The sequence below is a fragment of the Macrotis lagotis genome, chromosome 1 (genome assembly GCF_037893015.1).
Source record: "Macrotis lagotis isolate mMagLag1 chromosome 1, bilby.v1.9.chrom.fasta, whole genome shotgun sequence".
NCBI classification, from domain to species: domain Eukaryota; kingdom Metazoa; phylum Chordata; class Mammalia; order Peramelemorphia; family Peramelidae; genus Macrotis; species Macrotis lagotis.
Genome location: NC_133658.1, coordinates 428,483,058 through 428,508,189, shown reverse-complemented (window position 1 = coordinate 428,508,189; position 25,132 = coordinate 428,483,058). Strand labels below are relative to the sequence as shown.

The 25,132-nt window shown below is 34.9% G+C and overlaps 1 protein-coding gene across 18 annotated transcripts in view; it reads right to left on the bottom strand.

Annotated features, from left to right (window-relative positions):
- PPP2R5C (protein phosphatase 2 regulatory subunit B'gamma) overlaps positions 1–25,132 on the bottom strand; it is a 252,300-nt gene that overhangs the window by 24,376 nt on the left and 202,792 nt on the right. For 10 of the 18 annotated variants that reach the window (XM_074213097.1, XM_074213094.1, XM_074213095.1 and 7 more), the window contains 5 exons: positions 22,650–22,758; positions 18,130–18,183; positions 16,799–16,897; positions 14,169–14,339; positions 1,027–1,154 (listed from right to left, as the gene is read on the bottom strand). In XM_074213097.1, the coding sequence (XP_074069198.1) occupies positions 1,027–1,154; positions 14,169–14,339; positions 16,799–16,897; positions 18,130–18,183; positions 22,650–22,758 (561 nt within the window). The remainder of the gene's footprint in view (positions 1–1,026; positions 1,155–14,168; positions 14,340–16,798; positions 16,898–18,129; positions 18,184–22,649; positions 22,759–25,132) is intronic. The other 8 variants (XM_074213102.1, XM_074213096.1, XM_074213101.1 and 5 more) reach the window with 1 other exon arrangement.

The following is a 25,132-nucleotide window of genomic DNA, read 5'->3' as shown; positions in this document are numbered from 1 at the left end:
ACTCTGATGTTCCTTCCAGCTTTGTGATGCTGGGTATGTGTACACTCTTCCTGTGACATGATTTGTAATTTTATCATAGTACAGGTAGTCCCCCCACTAAAGCAGAATTGGATTCCTTTATCCCTAAAGGGATTATTGATAAATGCTCTCTCATGTTTATAGGCAATACTGATATTATATAAGCAAAACTGCTATATGCTGAATGAGTTGCTGTGGCTAAAACTATTTTCTAGTTGGCCACTGTTCTGGTAAAAATGACTCTGCACTTGAGTTGGCTGAACCTTGGAAAATAAAGCTATAATTTAATACAAATCCATTGTATTTCAGTCTTTTTTCACTACTAGAATCTGCCAGATGAAAGCTTTTGATGAAAAGCTTTGAAGGAGGAAAATAATAATTCTACATGGAGTAATCCAGATTAAGTTTTTTATGTTTCAAAAGACTTAATTCAATAAATAAGCACTTGAAATACAGGAACACAAACTTAGAAGGAAACAAAATAACTTTTTTTGGATATTATTAGTATTTTAGCAAGTGCATTCTCTCTTCTTTTTTAGAAGCTTGGTGGTATAAAAGAAGCTATTGTAAATCTATGTTGCAAGGATTCCTCAGTGTATGGGCCTGGAATACTGTACCTTTGCTGTAAGGGACACAGGAGAAATTCCAGAGCAAAAATTAGTTATGATGTCCTTGACAACCACCATCTTTATATTAATAGAGATCAAGAGGAAGTTTTAGCCTCTCTGAGTGAGATCCTTGAGATATTGCCCTTGTGGAAGTCATAAAGACTGATATATAAAGTCAACTGATACACCATGATGCTGACTTGGTGGTTAGGGAGGAGAAGAAAAGGGCTAGCAATAGAATCTACAATATTACTTCAGTCTACATAAATCTAGATCTCAATTCGGATTATATTCACTGACATTTAAAAGAAATCTAGATTTCAATATTAATTGATAAGAAGCTTCAGCAAAATTGACAAAGTGTAGATATTGTTGGTCAAAGTTGTGACTTATTTCTTACTTATTCCAATGGGTCTTTGAATTACGGTACAAAGATGGAAACATGATGGGCAGAATCTTTGCTGCATTGTCACTGATTAAACTCATAATATATTCATTATTCCAGTAATACAGTGCCCGCTCTGCCACCTGAAAAATAAAGACACAAATTTTCCTATAATGAAAAGGTTTACATCTGTAAATAACAAATTAGGAACCTGAAAATAGGTGGCTTTGCCACTTAATATAAAATGGTAACACACACACACACACACACACACACACACACACACACACACACACACACAAAGATCTGGACCATAGGAATGAACATTTGAGATCATTTAGTGAAAAAATATAGGGAAATGGAGCTGAAAAGTAGAGTAAGGAGGGGTGAGATGTTCAAAATATAATTATAATGTTATTAATAATTTATTGAGAAATGATGTTGGCTAGGGAAACATTAAGTGGTATATGCCTGTATTCTATTACAAGTCATTCATTTAAGACAAATACCTGCAGATATTTGTCTTGCTTGGCATTGTGGAAACCACACAACTTGGCTCTTGACCCCAGTAGCTTATAACTCTAAGGTGGTATTAGTCAATCATGTTTATTCATTTATTAAATACACAATGAATATAGGTGTATGCAAAGGCCTATTTGGACACTTGTAGGGAATACAAAAAAGAGTAAGACATGAACACCATCCTCAATATGCTTACAGCACAAGAGGGAAGACAAACACAAAGCATATAATATACAAGTCAGAATGAGCAAAGTGTCATAGAATGCTATGTACAAAAGGATCATTTTAAATTATGAGCTTAAAATCCAAATTGATTATTTCTACACATTATTCTATAAGACATTCAGACAGACACACAGAGCATACAAGATCAAAGAGTATGAAATGCTTAACTTTGGGCAAGTCACTTAACCCCTTTGCCTTGCAAAAAAGCAAAACAAAACCCAAACCAAAATAAAAAACCCAGAGCAGTTGAATTTTTTAACAGTTAAAAGGGAAATGTATGATGATAAGTTTGGAGGTAAGATTTCATTAGAAAAAGAAGTTAAAGAAATAGTTTGAATTACAGGAAAAGGTTTTTTTTGGTTTTTTGCATCATTCTGCCATAGAGATCTTCTATATTGCCTCTTGTGGTATAGAGATGACTTTGGATCCTCAAAGATGCAACTATAGTATGGAGGCTCTGGCAGGTTCTATCATTTAATAGAACTTTGAGTATAGTCCTAGCAACAGATGATGCTTGATGTCCAAGGGCTCTACTCATGGTTCATAGCAACCTTAAAAGCCTCATGAAGCCTCTTCTGTTTTAGATACCACAAGGGTATGGTGGGAAAGGGAGCAAAAGGTGCTAAGAATAACCCATTTTCTGATTGTCTATATATGTTAATTCAGCTCCAAATTCCCTAAATATGAGCTAATGGTGGTCTGATTAGACAAGTGGAAGAAGTGAATCATATGACGCTTGAAATCAAAAGACAAATGATGTAACAGTAAGACAGAAAGCTGGCTCATAGATTCTCTTTGCAAAGGCAAATGTCAAAATTGGTAGGGGTGGTTTTACAGTATATCTAAGAAACATCATTTTACAGATACCTGATCATCTCATAAGGTCAATAATCATATTTGCAGAAATACTACCATGAAGTACAATTGTTTAGTAAAAAGGTTGAGGAAGAAAAATTTTGTGAAGAACTCATTAAAATTCTCTGAATTAAATCAATATATATTTAATGCTCAGTGATCTCAATGGAAAGATGGTAACAGGAGAGAAAGTAAAAAATTGTAAATTTTTAGCTCATTGTTTGGAAAAAAAAAAGAAGAGATGCCAGATTATTCCTAAAAATCATGCAAATATATCATGAATATATTTTTACAAGAACACAGCTGGGAGGCACTGGATATGAGAAGCACTAAATAACATGACCCCCCCAAATTATAACAGATTAAAAAATGGCTAGTCACTATATGAAAGTTATTTCTAGATAAGCTGTTTGTATACACACAAGACTGATTTGTTAGAGCAAGTAGGCAAACTAACACCAAATTAGAAGAAAAATGAAGTGATGTTATGCAGTATAGTCTGATGTAAAAAGTGGGAAATGAATAAAGAACAGAAATTGACACAGACCATTACCAAATCCTATCAAAGTTTAATTGATGTAAATGAATTAAAGCTGCATCAGTCAGATCTTACTGAGATAGACAGATATTAGCAACTGGAGTGCAACACTAATTTAAAACATAAGCTGGGGCAGCTAGGAGGTGCAGTGGATAGAGCAATGGCCCTAAAGTGAGGAGGACTTGAGTTGAAAACTGACCTCAGACACTTAATAATTACCTAGTTGTGTGACACTGGGCAAGTCACTGAACCTCATTTGCCTTGCAAAGAGCAAAAAAATAAAATAAAAACAAAAATAAAATATAATCTTTTTTGGTAACTTATGGTGGGAACATGGCTAATACAGAAATTTGTTATGCATCATTTACAGATTTGTAATAGATTTGTTTCTCTTGCCTTCTCATTGGGTTGGGGAGGGGGCAGGAACAGAATTTGGTTTTGAAAAAAAGAATTAAAAGTCTGTGTTTTAAAATAAATTAAAAAATTCATCAAGGTGGCTTAGAGTATGTATCTGTGTAGGTTATCTTGACTAGAAATTTGATGACCTGTTTTCTTTTTCTCTTTTTTAATTCTTTGTTTATAAAAAAAATGGCTCTCAGGGTTTGTAGAAGAGAGAGATAAGTTGGGTAATGAAGGTCATATCAAAACAAAGATATCAAAAAAAGGATTTAAGAAACTTAGAGAAGATAATTAAAATGTATGAATGATACTGACATAAAACCGACTGAAGCAAAATAGCAAATTTACAGAAAGCTTGGCAAGAGATCCACTTAACTCATATCATTCCAAGGTCTTTAAGGATGAAACTGCTTTCAAACATTCTCCTCCCTCCTCACCCTCCCATGGCTCCTTTCCCTACACAATCTCAGTTGAGAACCTGGCTACATATCTTACTGAAAAAACTGATGCCCTTGAATAAACTATCTCCATCTCACATCACTGTGCTCAGACTTATTGGCTGTGACCCTGACCAAGTCATTTTAACTATGTCTGCCTCAGTTCCTCATCTAAAAAATGAACTGGAAAAAGAAATAGCCAACCACTCCAGTATCTTTGCCAAGAGAATCCCAAATGCAGTCATGAAAAGTAGGACATGGCTGAACAACTAAATGACAAATTGACCGATATGCTTACTTTCCCAATACTACAGCATTTTTATAAGAATTGTCCAGATACTTATTCAAGCATCCATGATGAAGATAGAAGGCAGGCTTTTGTAAAGAAGCAGACACATCTGCACAGTAACCCAATTGACGAATAGATGTAAAGAGTACAAGTTAACTGTTTGTTTACTTGATAGGCTTCCAAAGGGATTTGACACTCTCACACTGCCTGGATTTAAATTGAAACTGAATAGTGATTACCTATAGCTGGTCAAGTACTTCACATGATTTTATTTGCAGATGATATCATACTGATTGCATTATTCCAGGACCTCCTAAGGTTAATGATCATACAAAAATTTCTGGGATGTGTCTGTTTCCCAATGGCACCCATGCTGCTACTATGTTTGGGGTTAAGTTATAACTGCACTCAAGAACAAATTCTTAAGTAGGAAAAAAGGAACATTTTTGAATTTTTAAAAAATTTTCCCCCTAATCTTGCTTCCCTCCCCTCACCCCCCACAGAATGGAATCTGTTAGTCTTTACAATGTTTCCATGGTATACAGTGATCTAAGTTGAATGTGATGAGAGAGAAATCATATCCTTAAGGAAGAAAAATAAAGTATTATGCCTGATTGTTGCACTAATGGAATGAGCAGGTCTATCAAGGCTCATCATCACCCCCATGTTGCTGCTAGGGTGCACAATGTTCCTCTGGTTCTGCTCATCTCACTCAGCATCAGTCCATGCAAATCTTTCTGGGCTTCCCTGAATTCCCATCCCTCCTGACTTCTAACAGAACAATAGTGTTCCATCACTACACATACCACATTTTGTTAAGCCATTCCCCAACTGAATAGCATTTACTTAATTTCCAATTCTTTGCTACAACAAACTGAGCTGCTATGAATATTTTTGTACAAGTGATGTTTTTTTAATACATGACTAAAATATTCTCGTGTAAGAGTAAACATAATATCCTCTCCTCCCAAAAAATATAGACGCTCATGAGAAATAAAGTAAAGGAAAAGAGGAAAAAAAATGTGTTTCAGTCTGTATTCTTATACCATCAGCTCTGTCTCAGGTGGATCACATTTTTTTTTTTTTGGCTTTTGCAAGGCAAATGGGGTTAGGTGGCTTGCCCAAGGCCACACAGCTAGGTAATTAGTAAGTATCTGAGGGCAGATTTGAACTCAGATACTCCTGACTCCAGGGCTGATGCTCTCTCCACTGCACCACCTAGCCACCCATTTCACATTCTTTATGATAATTCCATTATAAAAATTATGACCATATTTTTCCACTGTTACGGTTGCTGATTGTAATTCCCTCCATCTATTCCTCCCCACTACCATATACTGTATTTTCTCTTTCCTTTCACTCTGTCCCTCTTCTAAAATGTGCTGTAGGGTAGCTGAGTGGCAGAAGCAGACTGATCATCAGCCCTGGGGCCAAGAGGCCCCAAGCCCACATACCACCCCTGAGACCCAGCAACCACCTGGCCCTGTGGATCTGGACAGGCCATCCAATCCCAGCCCCTTGCAAGAAATAAAAAAAGAAAATGTGTTATATCTGACTATTCTCTCCTATTATCTACCCTCTCCTCTATCACCCCCCCCCCCTCTTTCCCCCTTTCTTTCCTTTTTACTGTAGATGTCTATACCCTATTGTATGTGTATGCTGTTTCCTCTCAGAGTCATTTCTTCTTGTTCTTTTTTTTTTTTAGATTTTGCAAGGCAATGGGGTTAAGTGGCTTGCCCAAGGCCACATGGCTAGGTAATTATTAAGTGTCTGAGGTCGGATTTGAACCCAGGTACTCCTGACTCCAAGGACGGTGCTCTATCCACTGCACCACCTAGCTGCCCCCTCTGAGTCATTTCTGATGAGAGTGAAGGTTTCCTCATTCCTCTTTGCCTTCCCCCTTCCATATCATTGCAAAAGCTCATTGTAAAAAAATATATATATATCTTTTCTCTGAAATATCTTTGCCTATTCCACCTCTCCTTTCTCTTACTCCTAGTGCATTTCCCTTTTAGCTACTGACTCCATTTTTACAATATATATATCTTAAATTCAGATCTCTCTTGTGCTTCATCTATAAAAGCTCCTTCTATATGCTCTATTAAATGAGAAGGTTCATATGAATATTATTAGTATCATTTTTTAGGGGTTTTTTTTGCAAGGCAAATGGGGTTACGTGACTTGCCCAAGGCCACACAAACTAGGTAATTATTAAGTGTCTGAGACTGGATTTGAACCCAGGTACTCCTGACTCTAGGGCCGGTGCTTTATCCACTGTGCCACCTAGCCGCCCTTAGCATCATTTTTCTATGCAGGCATACATGCAGTTCATAATCATTAAGTCCCTCATATTTTACCCTTTTTCTCTGGTCTGTATTTGAAGGTCAAACTTTCTGGTCAGCTCTGGTCATTTCAGCATTTGAAATTCCCTTGGTTCAGGAGGGATGGGAATTCAGGGAAGCCTGGAAAGATTTGCATGAACTGATGTTGAGAGAAATGAGCAGAACCAAAGAAACATTGTACACCCTAACAGCAACATGGGAGTGATGCTCAATCTTTCTTTTTTTCTTTTTTTTTTTGCAAGGCAATGGGGTTAAGTGGCTTGCCCAAGGCCACACAGATAGGTAATTAAGTGTCTGAGGCTGCATTTGAACTCAGGTACTCCTGACTCCAAGACCGATGTGCTATCCACTGCGCCGCCTAGCAGCCCCCGATGATCAACCTTGATAGATTTGCTCATCCCTTCAGTGCAACACCAGGGACAATTTTGAGCTACCAGAAATGGAGAATACCATCTGTATCCAGAGAAGTAATTATGGACTTTGAACAAAGACCAAACACTATTACCATCAAATTAGAAAAAAAAAAGTTATATTATTATGTAATTTTACTGTCTCATACTTTATTTTTCTTCCTTAAGGATATGATTTCTCTGTCATCACATTCAACAGGGATCAATGTATAACATGGAACCAATGTAAAGACTAACAGAATGCCTTCTGTGGGGGGTGGGGGGAGGGAAGCAAGAATGGGGGAAAATTGTAAAACTCAAAATAAATAAAATCCTTCTTAAAAAAAAAAAGAAATTCCCCTGGTTCATTGAAAGGCCATCTTTTTCTCTGGAAGAGGATGTTCAGTTTTGCTGGGTAGTTGATTCTTGGTTGCATTCCAAGTTCTTTTGCCTTCTGGAATATTATATTCCAAGCCCTACGAGCCCTTAATATAGTTGCTGAAAAGTCCTGTGTGATCCTGAATGCAGCAACATGATATCTGAATTGTGTTCCTGCAGGCTTTCTTTAAAAATGAGGTCAAGGCTCTTTTCCTGATCATGACTTTCAGGTATCCCAATAATTTTTAAATTATATTTCCTGAATCTGTTTTCCAGATCAGTTGTTTTTTCAATGAGATGTTTCACATTTTCTTCTAATTTTTCATTCTTTTGGTTTTGAAGTATTGTGTCTTGACTTCTCGTAAAGTCATCAGCTTCCTTTAGCTCCATTCTACATCTGAAGGATTTGTTTCCCTCAGAGAGCTTTCTTTTCTCCTTTTCCATCTCGCCAATTCTGCTTTTTAAAGCATTCTCCTCAATAATGTTTTGAACTGTTTTATCCATTTGACCTATGATGGTTTTTAACATGTTATTTTCTTCAGCATTTTTTTTTTTGGATTTCCATGACTAAGCTGCTGACTTCTTTTTCATGTTTTTTTTCCCTGTATCTCTCTCATTTCTTTTCCCAATTTTTCCTTCTATCTCCCTTACTTGATTTTCAAAATCTTTTCTGAGCTGCTAGAGCCTGAGCCCAACTTCCATTTTTCTTGTAGTCTTTAGATGCAGGAGCTTGTACTTTCTCATCTTCGGATTGAGTATTTTGATCCTTCTTGGGATCATAAGACAAAGAAGTTCTCAATGTTGTTCCCCTTTTTCCTCTGTTCACTCATTTCTCCAGCCTGTGCCTGGTTTTGGGGTGCTTCCTGAGCTTCTGAGTATTATTAGGATACTTACTTAGGGTTTTCTTTTTTGGGACACCCCACTGGGACCTTTATTTCTCCAAGGTCTTATGTTCTCTTGCCTCTGCTTTGATATGTAGATAACCACAGGCACTCCCCTCTGCCCTGGAGCTGTGAGGAGGGTCCCTGCTATCTTAGTATGGAAGGCCAAACTGCAACCTGGACCTGAGTGTGGGCAAACAGCAGGGAGAGCAGAGAGATTTCTGCAGTCTCCCCTGACCCCTTTATCATCTGTGGGCTGTGCTCTGGAGGTGCAGGCTGGTTTCCCCACATTTCTAGTGCAGGTTCTTGCCATAGGGTTGCTCTTAGGCTGGTGCTCCTCACTCCACACTCAATCCTGGTACATCAGAGTTCTCTCACTTCCCCTTCAAGCTGTTCCCAGTGATTCACTAGGTTGGGCTGTGCTGTGCTGTGCTGAGCTGCAGCAGGGGCTTTTTTCCAACCCCTGGTCCTGTTGAAACATACCTTTCCTGCAGAACTTCTAAGTTATCTTGCACTGGGAAAATGTATCACTCAGTCTTTCTATGGGTTCTGCCCTTTTAAATTTTGGCTAGTCATAATTTGACGGCTATTGGAGTTATTTTGGGCGGGGAGGAGTTTCTGGGAAATGCTGCCTTCATACTGCCATCTTGGCTCCATGTAAGTTGCACACTTGAAGAATGGAATGAAATCAGAGATATTTGGAAACATAATGGGGGAAAGTAAGAGTGGTAGTGTTGGAGATAAGCCCTCTTAGTTTTTTTCAGAGGTTTGTATGTGATATATCTTCCCCTGATTCCTTATGGGATGAAACCATGGCCTCCACTAGTTTAGACTATGGTATAACCTCATATTGTTGATTCAATATCCATGTGTGCATGTGTGTGCTGTGAGAGATAGATTCTGTGTGTGGACAATGAGGTGGGTCCAAAACTGAACAGAAAGAAAAAAATCTGCTTAATTTGCATTGAATTTGGGAAATTGATCTCAAAGAGTTTCCCTAAAACAGTTTTATCTTTTTAATACTATTAAATATCTGGTGATCCTGCATAGCTATAATTAGTAGAATGTCATTGTTAAAGAGTTAAAAGATGCAGGTTGTACAAAATGCAACAGAGAGATGGGTATGAATAGCTTGCTATGTTCTCCAGGTAATGTAAAGGATATCATTAGGGGATGTACATCTAAAAAGAGGAGATGAGCAAACAAGAGCAAAGAATGGATCACTGATGGGCACTCTGGTGGCTCCATTAGTGGCTATCTACAAATTACTAAAAGGTCAAGATGTTCCCTAGTGCTAAGTTTTACATTCCATTAAGGAACTATAAAAGACATGGTCAAGAGATATAAAGGATGGAAATATAGGAATGTAAACTGAATGAGTAGAAGAAAACCTTCACAGTTGAGACCATAGATTCATTAAAGTTTAAACAACAGTGAATTTTTTGATTAACTAAAAACATATCCCGAAAATATGCAACTCAAACCTTGTAAAACTCAATTTTTGAACACAAATTTTCTTCATTCATTCATTTGAACATATTTTAAATACTGGTCTCATAACTGTTCTGAAATCATATATTTGATAAATATTCTGGTATGTGCTCTAACTGTATTGCACCTGAAATCTTGTGTCTCTTCTGTGACTTCTCTTCTCCTCTGCTTCCTGTCATATGCTTATATCCTATTCAAAATGATGATACTCAATGACTTAAGACACAATGCATGTGCCAATCTGCTTGTTTTTGAAGTTCTTACATTTGCTAATTTTATATTTGAAGTTGATGCTCAAACTTCTCAAGAAAATTGCTTTTAATGACTTGGCTAATTTATTAATTGTCCTACATTATGTCTAAATAGAGATGTGTATAAAACTTCTAGGCAGTCGTATTCTCTTGCTAGTAAAATATTTTCTTTTCTTAAATAGGACAATTAAGTAGAACTAGTAAAAGAGAAAGAATGAAGCATAAGAAGTCAAGAAACTTAGGCCTTAGGCCTGGCACTATTGCTCACAGTCCCAGATTTAAGTTGGTTAAGATATTACACACCTCTGAGCTTAAGCTTTCTTATCTTTCAATAAGGAAATTGGAATAAATGATTTCTAAATCTCTTTTAACTCTAAAGTTCTATGATTCTATATGAAATGGTCTCCAATGACAATTCTATACACATTACTAAAATAAGTGAACTTACTTCAGAATAGATTATCAATGCCTGATACATAGGCAAATTCTTTACCAAGCATTATCAAGCACTCTTCGTTAAAATTTTACAATTAGATCAGGTTATGAAGTATACTGAAAAAAAAATATGGTTCAGAAATAGGTTTGGAAATGCTATATTGATATACACTGACACAAAATGCTTCATGCTCCATATAAAACAAGATAATTTGTTAGGCAATTTGGTTATATTAAGTTTAGTGACTCTCAATTTCCCAGGTCAGAAAGAATAAACTTTATCAGAGAAATAAATGATTTTGTGACCAATTATAATTAAGTATCCACTATGTATAGATATTGCACTAGATGTGGGGGAATACAGAAACAAATGAAAGGGTTCTTGCCCTTATGATGAAACTAGTTGGACAATAAAAAAAAATACCGGACAACAATAAAAAAAATCTGAAAACAATCTGAAAGCAGAACAACCATATCTGGATTTTACTTAACCTGTGGTATGTTAAATGAAGAAGTAGAAATTGTATTCAAGAATAACACAGGAAGAACAGCTAGTTCATATCAAGTACACATTAAAGGAAATCCAAACTCAAGGTGACAGAATTTTGAGAATATTCTGGGACTGATTTCTTTAGATTTACAGTCACTACAGGGTTTGGCCATTCAATTTACACAAGTAAACCCAAATGAATAAGGAATGGCTATTTTCCAGACTAGAATCTGCAGGTGGATGGACAGAATATTTTATTTATTTGTACATTCATCTTAGACAGATACTACAGCTGGACAATTGTGGAAATTACACAGTACTTTTGACAATTCTAAATTACTCCTTGAATCAAAAACATTTTTTAGGTAACAATCTGTAAGTGACACTACAAGACTATGAATGATGTAATATCATAAACCATGAATAAGCAAAATTGTGGATGAAACAAAGGAACTAATGAAAATACTATACTGCCATGGCTATTAACAGTGGTAGTATAACTTGCACGCACAAAAAATCTGGTGTACACTATATCACCTAGGACATGTATGACTAGAAAGAGATTGATTGGTATACTGAAAGACAAAAGATGGACAGCTAAAGTGCTTTATCAAAGGTCATATCTATCATCTTAAAAAGACAAGAGGAAGGGCGGCTAGGTGGCACAGTGGATAGAGCACCAGCCCTGGAGTCAGGAGTACCTGAGTTCAAATCTGGCTTCAGACACTTAATAATTACCTAGCTGTGTGGCCTTGGGCAAGCCACTTAACCCTATTGCCTTGCAAAAAAAAAAAAAAGACAAGAGGAAGACCTGCAACATTTTGAGTAGACTCTTGGAGAAATTTTGGAGATCATGGACAAGAGTGGGTAGTATATAATGACTACTTTTAATCTATAATCCATTTTATGTAGTATTATAGACTTAAATCTGGAAAGGACTTTAAAAGTCATTTAGTCCTCTTCAAATCATAGATTTGGAAAATAATGTTCAGAGAAGTTAAGTGACTCATCCTAAGATCATAAAAGTAGTCAAAGTAATAAAGCTGAGATTTAAATATAGGTCATCTGACTCCAAATGCAGTATACTTTCCTTTGCACTGAGATGCCTGTGACCAACCTACTTCAGGCCTTTATGGTCTTAAACTGTAATTAGTTTCCATGTCAAAAAGTTCCCTTGTTAAGCATCCATCTGATAATCCACTGTCAGATTAATCATCATACAGCACCATTTTGGTAGTTTTATTTCCCTACTTAAAAATGTTCCATAGCTCCCCATTGACAACTGAATAAAATCCAAATTCCTTAAGTCTGGTATTTAAAGTCCTTCATAATAATTATATACCCATTATATGTACATCATAGACTCCAGCCAAACTAGATCACTTGCTACTCCTTAAACAGTTTGCATGTTCCAACCTTGGTATCAGTGATGCACTTTTGCATCTCTCCCTATCCAACCAACTTCTCTATTCTCTGCCTGTTGGAAGATCCACCTTTCTAGGACCAACAAAAATTCTACCTTCTTCTATACAAAGGTCTCTGAGAAGATCAGCAGAAACTGAGCTCTCCCTGCATGGAACTTACATAGACTTTTCTTTTTATTCCTGTATATGTTCAAGTGTGTGATTGTCATTTTACTTAGCATCTAGAAGAGTCGCTTGTACACAGTAAACAAACAACAAATATTTTTATAAATGAATAAAAAGGTAACAGCTTGCAGTATAAAGTGTTTGTTAAATTAAATCCTACTCTCTCCTGAACTCCAGTCCTCACATTAGCAACTGCTCTTTGGACATCTTTTTTTCTTTCTTTAATTTTTTTGGAGGTAATTGGGGCTCTGTGACTTGTCTTAGGTTACATAGTTGACAAGTGACCTCAGGTTCTCCTGACTCCAGGACAAATGGTCTATTTGCTGTATCACCTTGCTGCTCTGCCTCTTAACATTTCAAACTAAGAGGTATTAAAACTTGTTATCCTCCCCCATCAGGCCTATGAGTGTGACCTGAACCAGATCCAAATATAATAAATACAAACACAACATAATATTGATTGCATTTTTCTAAGTCTGCAGGGATCTCTTTCTTGAGTCAACCTCAAGTCCTCATTCTCACTCTATCCTCTATAGTCAATCTTTTGTCAAATATTGTCATTTTTACCTCATATATGTTTCTTCTTCACTCATAGAGGCTAATGATAAACCCATAGCCAACACTTCTCTCTTTGGGCTACTACATCATTTTCCTAATTAGTCTTCCTGACTTACACTTCTAATCCATTTTCTGGTCAAGTGCCAAAGGTTCTAGTCTCTTCATATCACTGCCTCTCCTCAAACTCTAGCAGCTAGCTACCTATTATCTCCAAGGCCAAATATAAAGTCTTTTGCTTTATATTTAAAGCCCATCACAACCTCACCCTTTCCTACCTGGGATGGGTCCTGGAAATCTTGTATTAGATTTCCTTCATTTTACAAATAGGAAATTGATCCTCAGAGAGGTTGGTGACTTGCCTAGGTAGAAAGCAGCAGGTAGGGATTGCATGTAGGTCTCCTGAAGCCACATCTAGGTCTCTTTCCTGTTGCATCTCACTCTTTCATCATTATTGATCTTTGAGAAAATTTCATTGGAGTGGTAGGGGTCAAAATGCAGGGGTTGAAGAAGGGATAGGGAAGGCATAAATATAAAGGCACAGAAATAAACCACACATTATAGAAATATTGTAATGAAGGAATGTAATGGAAGATTTGAAGATGGAGGCAAGGTCAATGGGAAACTTTTACAGGAAAGAAAAACCTGCATATGTCTAAAAGCAGAAGGGGAAGGAGCATGTAGAAAGGAAGAGACTGAAGATGTTAGAGAGGGAAGGGATAAGAGAAGACTCACTGGAAAAGAAAAGAAATGTAATTTAGAGAACAAAGCCAATCCATTGCAACCAGTCAGTTTAAAATATTAGGTTATGTGTTTTAGAAGTAGGGTTTTACATGAAAATGACAAGTACTGGTTTTAATTTTAGAGGTGAGCAATATTCTATTATGTCTACCCTAATAAAAAAAAGGAAAATGAAATGGTGACACAAAGGATATTAATATTTTTATAGTATGACCAGACAAAAACAATATGAATATTTATTTAACTTGTATTTTGGCACTGTAGCTAAGTTTAGTGCATAATTTAGAAAGATATGGCTTTCAAAACTTAAAAAATCAATTATTTGCTATATTTTTCTAAACAATACACACCTGGAAATGTGGGCTGGAAACACATTTGGCTAGTTGTCTGAAAAGAGGTTCCATGACTTTTACAAATTCAGATGGTTCAATAACATCTAAAATCTCTTCTAATTCATTTAAGAACATGACTTCTTTTGGGCTGTGAGTCTTTGGCCAGTATTTGAGAAGTGCCATCACCACCTAGGAAAAAAAAATTCATTAAAATTCTGCACATACAGGGTACTTCAATTCTTGATCAACATGGCTTTATTAATTCATTATATAAACCTCTGATTTGTACAGATCAAGACAAAAGTTTTGTTTGCTTGTAGAAAGAAGGATGATAAAAGTATAATAATAGCACCTACTCTCTTAAAATTAGAGAACTATTATTTTACATTTGATCCAAATTCAGGTTTTAAGTTTATATAACCAATCTTTTTTAGTTAAACCATCTTAAGGTTGGTATCTTTTATACATTTTGAAAAGGAAATAAAATGAGTGGTCAGGAATAATAAAGAATAAAGGGAACTAGGGACAACTAAAAATAAATTAATATGGCTGACGTAATACAATGGTTTATCTGTGAATTGGACCAGGTACAGAATTTTTAGTGACACATGAAGGCATGTACTTTGTGTACATAATCTCTATTCCATTATTCAGACCAATAAGAGTGTCTTTTGACTTAGTTTTGAAAAATTTCTGTACCTTCAAGAACTGTTCTTCTTAAAGGTTTTATAATTAAAGATTATGACAAGATACACATGAGTCTTGGAAGACAGCAATCAAACTCAGGTCTTCTGATTGTGACTGAATCTAGGTACCTTTCTACCATGTTATACTGTATCCTTAAAGAAATCACTTTACACATCTACTTTTCCTTGTTCGCTTGGCATAATAGAATTCTATTGTTTGAAACAAAAAAAAATTGATTTGTGAGCCATAAAATGGAAATTGGCTCTGATATTAACTCTAAATAAAAAGGTCCTATTTTCTGATAATAGCTTACAGAGAGCTACTGTGGGATTGATTTGGAGGAGTTCGAACCTGGCAACTTGGATTCCTGTATTAGACAATACTCAGCTATTTCTGTGAATTCAGAATGCAACAGGTTTTTTTTTTGGTTTGTTTTTTTTGAAGAAAGTGAGTTGCTTAGGGAATACTAATCCTGATCAACAATGGCTACTTACTTTTGAGTGCAATTCAAGAAATTGAACTTTTCTATAAATTTCTATAAATTTCTAAGCTCATTTCCTTGGAGATAACCTCTTACTATGAACCTGTTAACAGCCAAGCTTGGACAAGCTTACTAATGGTTCTGAGACCTGAATTTTGGAGAAGTGAGGTCAGGAGGTTTTGAGTCTTGCTTGAGAATTTGCCCCTTGACTTGGCATTATAGTGGGAAGGGAGGGAGAGGAAACTTGTTATTCTTATTCTTTGGAACTTAGTTCAAGACTTGTATGTTGGCCAGGTTTACTCAAAGATAAATGGGTGAGAATTTTACACACACACACACACACACACACACACACACACACACACATCCAATTTTTGTAGGATATATTTTAAGAGATTAAATTCACAGAAGTGTTGCCATTTTTAAAAAAGAAAATTTTGTATATGGGAGCAGATATCTTTTAAGGCTTGGTAAGCATTTTATAAAACAATTTGAGTAATAATGTAATGCTCAGTGGTAGGTGTTTTAAAATATCTTAATGTTTTAAATTGAACATTATTTAAGAATAACCAGAAAGTACAACTTTTTTGAACTTTTGTCAGATTTATTTAACAAAACATCTAAGTAATATAACAGTCAATGTTTTAATATTATCATCACTAAAACAAATAATTTGAAAAGATGCTAAAGATTCTCTATTTCAAACACCTCAAAGTATAGAATGCAGTAAAATTAAAATAATATAATCCACTGTACTCTTCCTAATTGACTAACATTCTACTAGAGCTTCAAGAAAAGAGTTTGAGTTAGAATTAGATTTTTTTCTTTATGACTTTATAGTTTTCTTTTGCATTTACCATAATGTTTTGGGCCCCACTCTATTTCAGAACTGATTTTAAGCTTACCTTCAATGAAACAATATTTAAATAGTAATGAATGAACCGACTTTGTTAAACTAATGTATTCCAATAAACAGAGTTTTTGTTTTTGCTTCCTGATCACATTAGTTTTGTATCTGACCTATGATTCCATTTGGGAAGCGAGTTGATAGTGATTGACAGTTAAATGACTTGCTCCCCCCAGGGTCACATGGTCAAAATGTATCAGAAGTGGGACTAAACTCATCCACTATGCTATGCTTCTCTCAATAATAATAGTAACAGTAAATTAAAATAACCTTCCAATGTTCTTTTGGGGTACATGACAAGTACTATAGCCTTAACCACAAAAAGAACTATCTACAATGCTCATAATTTTCATTTAACACCTGGGAGAAAAAGAATATAACAATGAAATTTCTCTTGAGTCTTGGATCTGGACCTTGCAAAAATAATAGGAATCAGGCTCTGCCATACATAAGAAAATGCTTTTAAAAAGTGCTTCCATATCAATTATGCAGCTGCATTTCCACCATCAACACATGTCTTCAGTTTTGTTAAGGAGGATTAAAAATACTGTATCCTCTAATGGCATTCAGTACCTCGACTGTGCTTGATATTGAAGTCTGATAAGATTTGGTACAATTCCTTTGGGGCTTCAAAGTCTCAGACCCAAATATGGTAGATAGTTCCTGGGAATCCTATGGTGGAGAATGCAGAGTAAATGTCATTCCTTAAGATTGCTGGAAGCAGGGATTAAATCAGACAGTGCTCTCCTTCACCTGATGTCTGAGCACACCAGCTCTGCAGATTTTTTTGGTATTGCTTGTTGGTGGATGATGACCAAGGGCCTTCTTTTATACTGTGAGAAATTTGAGGGGAATAGATCTAAACATGGAAATCAGAAGACTGAAGGGTAGCATAGATTGTAAATAAAGTTACCTAAGGGGAAGGGAAGCTAGTGTTGTCAACTCAGTTGACCTAACAAATACCTATCTCAGTGTTATAGATTTTTGACCTTTTTTTTCCACATTAAAATTGGTAATTATACTATTAAGAAAGAAAGTATCACTCCTATTTATTTTATTTGCCAAATTACTTTTAAAAAATGATATCTTTTAAACTGGTATTTAAATAGACAACTTCTAAATTTAAAACCATAACCTGAAATTAAAATTACAAGTAATTTAAAATTACAAAATAGGCAATTCAACTAACAATGGCTAACAGTTGTGACTGTGAAACAGTAATCACAGGACAGATGGAAACAGGATTCTTACTTCCCCTGCTCCTGGATCTGTAGCTAGATTTTGAAGGGTAGGAGATTATTTGTTAACATGGAAGGGAAAAATGGAAACTTTAATTTATGAATTAAAAAATTGCATATTTTCTAAGAAGTGGCATGCAGACTTTACCAAACTGCCAATAGGTCCAGGACACACACACATGCACAAAAGGTAAAGTCACCTTTGGTCATAATATTTGATTATAATAAGAATTTCATACACTTAATTTTATTCTATATTTACTCTGATTGGTCAGTTGGCTATATGAGGAAATCAAAATATCAAAGTGCTTAGTAGTGGATTAAAATGTACATCTTTAATGAAGACACTTGTTATAATACTTGTTATAATACTTTGAAGTTGAAAGAGTAATAAGTAAGATTTAAGACAAGTGCTTATTGCTATATAACTATTTTGGTCAACTATTTGTCTTCAAAATTTATATATAACATATAATTGGATCCATAAATGGCTTAATTTTATGGCCTAGATTAAAAATAAATAAATGGATAAAACCTGTTTGTCTCATATGACCATGCTTCTACATTTTGTTAACAAAACCACACTATACTATGCTTACATTCAGCAAAATATATATATTTTCACAATACAATTATGAATGTGACCAAAAAAAATAATATACTTACTGGTTCAGTAAGTGTGCTGTCCTTTTCTAAAAATTGAACTACACAGTATGCCAGCTAAATAGGTTAAGAGAAAAAAGAGATATTAATATTTCACTATTTGATGACAGCATCATCGACATTATTTCCTGGTATTATTTTCTAACCTCTATTATTTAGAAAGTTGTTTTCAAATGAGGAATCCACCAGAAGCTCAAGTTGTAAGTAGCTATTCCTAATATTTCCTAGTATTATTTATTCAACAAATATTTATTTGAAGTCTACTATTTCCCTGTGGGGAAAATACAGAGAGGAATGGAGATGCCATCCCTGTTTCTAAAGAGCTTACAATCTAATAATGAAGATAAATACACAAACAAGCATGTAATGTTTCACTCCTTTAGGTTACTGTAACCATAAATTTTTTGGATGGAGAGAAGATTGGGGTATTATTTCCTGAAATCTGACATTTCAGTATTATTCTGACAAAAATGAATTGTGCTTTCATTTTAAAACATTATTAGAAAAATGAATTTCTGAATGACATGAAGATTAAATTCAAGCTGTTGTCAGTATAATGTGACTAAAATGGTCAGGGAAAAATAGCCAGTGATCCTCCAGGCTAAGGGACAGAAAAAAATTAAACTAAACTAGAACTGAAACTAGACTCTGACTACATATGAATATCAACAGAACAGCTCATTGTGTACTATTATGCTGGCAACTGTGAGAAGTGCAAAGGGAAATTCTGGAATGCAGATTAAATATTCTCCCCTGTGGTTATTTACTAGTTCCAGAAAAAAAATATGGCATTGTAAAACATGAAAGGAGGGAATACTAGCATTTTGGAAAAAAAAGACATATATGAAAAACTTAAGCATGCATTTCACCTGATTCCTTAAACAGAGCCTCAAAATGATAAAAAAAAAAATAATAATTAACAGAGACTATATAACATGTCCAAGGGATAAGTACTAGACAAAGGAATCTGTAGGGTCTAGTCCTAGGTCTTCTACTAATTTGTGGGTGTGTCATGTATTTTTGGACTAGTCATGTAGCCCCATGACTCAGTTTTCTTCTTGTCTAAGAGAAGGATGTTATGCTTATGCTTCTAGGTATATTAAATACTATTTGCTGATGTTGAAGAAACCTGAAATGAGTCTTGTAAACATGTTGTGTGAACATGTTTACAAGACTCACTTCAGGTTGTTGAAAGATTTGAGTTTGAATCCTGACTCTCCTAAGTACTAGCCCCATGAAGTCAGTTCACCAAGGGTTTTTTCCTAGGAAATGAGGGGAATTCAACTAAAACAGGGGTTCTTTCTTAAACTAGGATTCATGGATTTGTTTTTTAAGTTTTGAAAACTGTATTTCAATAGAACTCATTTCCTAAAAGAGGCTAATGGGCTATCCCAGATGGCCAAGGGGGCAATCCAAAAAAAAGTGATAAACCCATAGCCTAGATGATTTCTAAGGTATCTTCCATACATAATATTCTATACCTCCTGTCCATTTTAGTATCTCAATCTGTCTCTAATCAAGTTCATTTCTATACTCTACCTCAGGTCAATATCACCTCGTATTTGGATAACTTCTGACCTGGAGCTGTCTTCATTAATCCCTTCTTTCCACCAATACCTGAATAGTATTTCTAATATGTTATTCTGATCAGAATACTTCTCTGCTCAGATATCTCTAGCAGCTCCTTATTGTCTTTTAAAAAAAAGTTTAAAGTCTTTATCTTGGGATTTAAGGTTTTCTACAATTTGATTCCTTTTCTACTCTTCAAATTATTCTTCTTTATTATGTTATGTACTCTATCCTCTAGGCAAAGTTCATTATTCATTGTTTTTTTTTTAAGTTTTTTTTGCAAGGCAATGGGGTTAAGTGGCTTGCCCAAGGCCACACAGCTAGGTAATTATCAAGTGTCTGAGACTGGATTTGAACCCAGGTACTTCTGACTCCAGGGCAGGTGCTTTATCCACTGTGCCACCTAGCTGCCCCTATTCATTGTTAATAATTTCAACTTTCCCTAACTTGCCTATCTATACCTTTGCACAATTCAATCTCACTCAGCTCTATAGCTCTGCTTATTGGTAATTTTCCTCTTTGCTTCAAAGTCCATCTCAGATGCTGCCTCTCAGAATGAATCCTAGTTCTCTTGGTTAGATGTGATTCCTTCTTTCACTGAATTCCTATTTGACATCTCCTATGCTTTCAATTATTTCATAACTTGTAATATAGTTATTCATGAGCATGTCTTATTCTTTCACTAATTTGCAAGTTTCCTGAGGATCAGAATTTATATTATTTTATTACATGACTTACTATACAGTAGGTACTTAATATTTTTGGAATTGAATGTTTACTGGGGGTAAACATGCTAAGACTAATCTATTGAATTAGCTGATAAACAGCAAAATTTATTTTTTGTTTGAAAATCTTTTATCCCAGCCCTATGTGAATGTTACCACCTACTACCAATGTCTTCAATTTGGTATATCTCTGGTTAGGCTTATCTATAAAACTTTAATGATCAACAGTCAAAGTTTCATCAGTGTGGGCCCTTCAGACTGAAAGTTCTCTTTGTTTTAATAGTATCGATGAGTCACGGTCAAAAAAATTCACCACATAAGTGTCTAACTTGGCAATGGACCTGAGTTTAATTATACTGTTTCTCAGACAACAGACATCACTGAGCCCATACTCAAAACCTTTCCAACTTGTTAGGACCTGTTCAAGTTTCCACTCTGCTGAAAAAGGCTCCAAGAAGTCAAGGTCACTTTTATAAAGAACCACTGAAGTGGGCTTTCATGGAGACTAAAGTATTTTTCTAAAATATTCCTAATAAATATCTCCCAAGAAGCCAAAGTAAACACATTAATTTGAATGAATTCTTTGCAATAAATTACATGCATCTAATGTTTCAATTGTGGATTAGGAAAAAAAGATGGTAATTTCTTAAAAGTTTCAGAAAGTGACAGGTACTGAAGAGTAGATTCTTCATGCCCTCTCAAATTCTGTTTTCTACTGCTAAACTGCTATACAGCATGATTCAGGGAAGGAATCCTGGATTCACATATAAGTGAATATTTAATGTTTTACATTTTTCCCTTGAAGCTCTGTCTTGGGCCCTTGTCTTGTTCTCCCTATACTATCTTGCCTTGAGATCCCCATCAGCTTCTATGAGTGCTAGACTTTGGATGGGTCTGTGCAGTCTGAATTTCTCTGCTGAGCTCCAGGAGGTTTATCTCAAATGCTACAACCCCAAACTCTTCCATCTTCCAAATTTTTCTATTTCTTATAAATCAAATAAAATATCAATAACCACAAAACACCTGGTTGAATTCAAACATAACATTTACTAGAATTTAATAAATTCAATAAAAGTTTGAAAGAATCAACTTTAAACCTGTTTCTAAGTGTGGACATTTGTTCAAACACAGAAGTGGAATGGAAATTTTTGGTTAAGACACAGCTTTGATATAAATTCTTTCAGGTTGATTGATGAATCAATATTAACAAGCAGAGTTAGAAATCTTCAGGGGCATGTTGTTATGTTCTGTCCTTGGATCTGTCAACTTCAATTCAATATAGCCAACCATGCCCAAACAAAGAATATGTATAAGGGGCTGTGACAAGCATTGGAAAAAATACAAAGATAAATAAAGCACAGTCCTTTTTTTTAAAGCATTTTTTTTTATCAGTGACTTGGATAAACTAGTAGATAGCATGCAAGCTGATCAAAACTGCGAATGATACAAATTTGTGAGGGACAGCTAGAGCTCTAAAAGCCACAGTTCATCAAATAGCATTGAGAGCATAGTATTCAGTTTTGTCAAAACTTTAATAAGAAGAGTTATCAAGAAGCTACAGCTCATGAACAGGCAAGGCAACAGAATGGTGAGGAAACAATGCCAGATGAACTACAGTTGAAGAACTTGAGAAATTTTTAGTCTAGAAAAGAATTATATATATAAGGGAATAGGGAGAAATGAGATTTATCTTGAAATATCTGAAGCAAAATCATGTGTATGAGGGTTTATTTTTCTTTTGCTTCAGAGAACAGAATTAGAAATGAATATAAGTTTCATGGAGGTAGACCTTCAGTAAATGGAAGGGGCTGCTTTGCTTAGGAATATAGCAGAAGCTAGATAATCCAGTGGTGGGGGATACTGTAGCAAATATTCCCCTCCTTAAGTAGGATGCTGGATAACCAGATGAACTTTCAGATCCCCTCCAACTTTGATTCCTCAGATCATTGCTTACTATTATTAATTATAATTGTACTTCAAATCCATATTTCAAAGACTTTCTAATCTTAGTGTTTCCATTTCTGGTCTTTCAAACACAAAGAAAAGTAATTCCTATTCCTTTTAAAATAATTGTTTAAGAGGTAACACATATTATCTTAATCAAATTTAATTAAATTAAACAATATTCCCTATAAGAGATACAAGGTCTTGACTTTAGCATGTTGTGTAAATGAAGCATACTTGGTAACTGGACTCATCCACACAAAATAGCTAATTACTCCATTGTACCTGAGGATGGTAGACACTCAGTGATTTCACTTTGTGCAAAGGTAATAACACCTTCAATAAGAAAATCTTGTGCTCTTCTTTTAATGGTAAGGCAAATCCATTAATTATGCTGGGAAGAAAAAAGATTTGGTTCAAAATTTTAACATATTCATAAATTTCAAATCTGCAATTATGTCATACTCTTTTTTTCAATCCTACTTTCATATGGAAATCCTGCAGGCAAGTCAGGTCTCTTTCAAAAAGGAAGGGAAAATATGGGAAATTTTCATTTAAAAAAATCTCAGGAAAGCATAGGCATTGAAATATTTGTAATTTCATAGAAATTGATACTAAAATTTGATTGTAGATAATGATAAATTAGTACAGCTTCAGAATAAAAAACAAGCTCAAGTGGAATATCCTCTTTAGAGGAAAAACAATCAACTTGCTATATTTTAGTTCAAGGTTTGAAATACTGTTTACAAAAGAGCTTTCAATTATTGCATGAAAACCTGCAATACCCTCATTTGTCCAAAAATCTATTAAACCATTAAAGAGAATTTTTCATTGTCATCCATGATTTCTCAAACTTCAGGCTTTCAAACTGTTTCCTTTAAAATTTTTAGATCTGTTATTCCCACATTAGAGGAACTATAAATGTGAACCCAATAGAAGGAAGATATGAAAGCATTTAACCTGTTTTTTTTTTTTTAGGTTTTTGCAAGGCAAATGGGGTTAAATGGCTTGCCCAAGGCCACACAGTTAGGTAATTATTAAGTGTCTGAGACCGGTACTTCTGACTCCAAGGCCGGTGCTTTATCCACTGCGTCACCTAGCCGCCCCAACATTTAACATCTTGATAATCTGATCCTCCTCATTGTATTTAGCAAACTGGATATATGAAGTTTGAATCAAATAGTTATTAACAATACTTATTTGGGTTTCATGATTATATAAGTCTATAAAAATTTGATTGATAAAATATTAACTCATATTCTAGAAACACAAGATATTTTTCTCTGCAATCTACTGTCTGAAAGTTCAACCATCATTACATCAATATAAATTAATACTTATAGAGTGATTTCAAATCTAGAACAATGCTATCTTCTCAACTGACTCTCACAAAAATCCTGTCAAATACATGCTACTATCATCTCTTTTTTTAAAGATAAGGAAATGAAGTTTGAAAGTGGCATATCCAGGGTCACCAGTTGGTGAAGTGTCTGAGGCAGGATTTGAATCTGGATCCAGGTCTTTTTTTATTCTATATCCAATGCTCTCTTCTATTGCTCTACCTTGCTGTTTGTAGGGTTAAAGGAGGAGTAACTATTGAGAACTTGGTAATATGGTTTAGATTACTGGTGTCAAATGCAAATAGAAACAGATCCTTGTGGCTGCATAGTGATTTAGAAAAACATAAATTCACATTATCTATTTTGAATTGATTTTTCATCTGGTTCAGTACAGACTTAAGAATTTTGCAGGACTCAGGCTATGAGTTTGATATCTTTGGGCTAGTAATAGTGATAAATTAGTAAGAACTCATAATTTTATAATGTTTTATTGGTTTGTAAAATGTTTTCCTCATAGCAGTCATATGAGGCAAATGGGGAAAATATATTTTATCTTTATAATACAGATAAAGAAACCTGAGGCACAGAAAAGTAAGGGACTTGTAGCTAATATAGCAAATCATGAATCATGGAGTCAGGATCTGATTTGATCAGTACTATTTCTTAAGTATCTATTAAGTACTAGGCTCTATAGACACAAAAAATGAAAATTGCTATTCTCAAGAAGTTTACATTCTCTTGGGTATCAATTCTTTGCAGATTCTCCAGGCAATAAGTGATTTGCCTAGGCAGCCAGTAAGGAGGAGATGCAAAGTTTGAAGCCACTTTTTCCTTATCCAAGGAAAGTTCTCTAGGCCCTATATTACAATGCTTCCTTCTTTCTTTGACTTTTCACTCCCCCTTCCAAAAAAAAATTACCAAGTAAATTTTCCCCTGATTTCTCTATACAGGGGAAATTTTCATTAATTGAGATAATGGAAATTTACAGTGTTATAATTGACATTGCAATGTTATAATATGCATTCAATACAAGTATTAAAATCATATAACTTTTTTAGAATTAACATTTATGTTTAATTGTTTTTTAAATTATTATGGTTGAGGCTTAACATTGGACTTCTAAGATAACTATATTGAAACACATGACAAGGTCATGTATATAGAAATAATTTAGTTAAAAAAACAAACAACACTTTTTAGTATGCCACTTTTGTTTCTGAACAGATCTTTCTTTCTTCTCTTCTATCCAGAGAGACCTCTCTTGTAACAAAGAAGGAGGGGGGGAAAGGAAAAAAAATCAGGTCAGGAAAAACAAATATCAACTGAATCTGGAAATGTATGTAGTATTCTACCTCCATAGTTTTCAATCTGGATACTCTTGTCTAGAGATATGGAAAAGACTAAGTTTAACCTTTTATATTAAATATA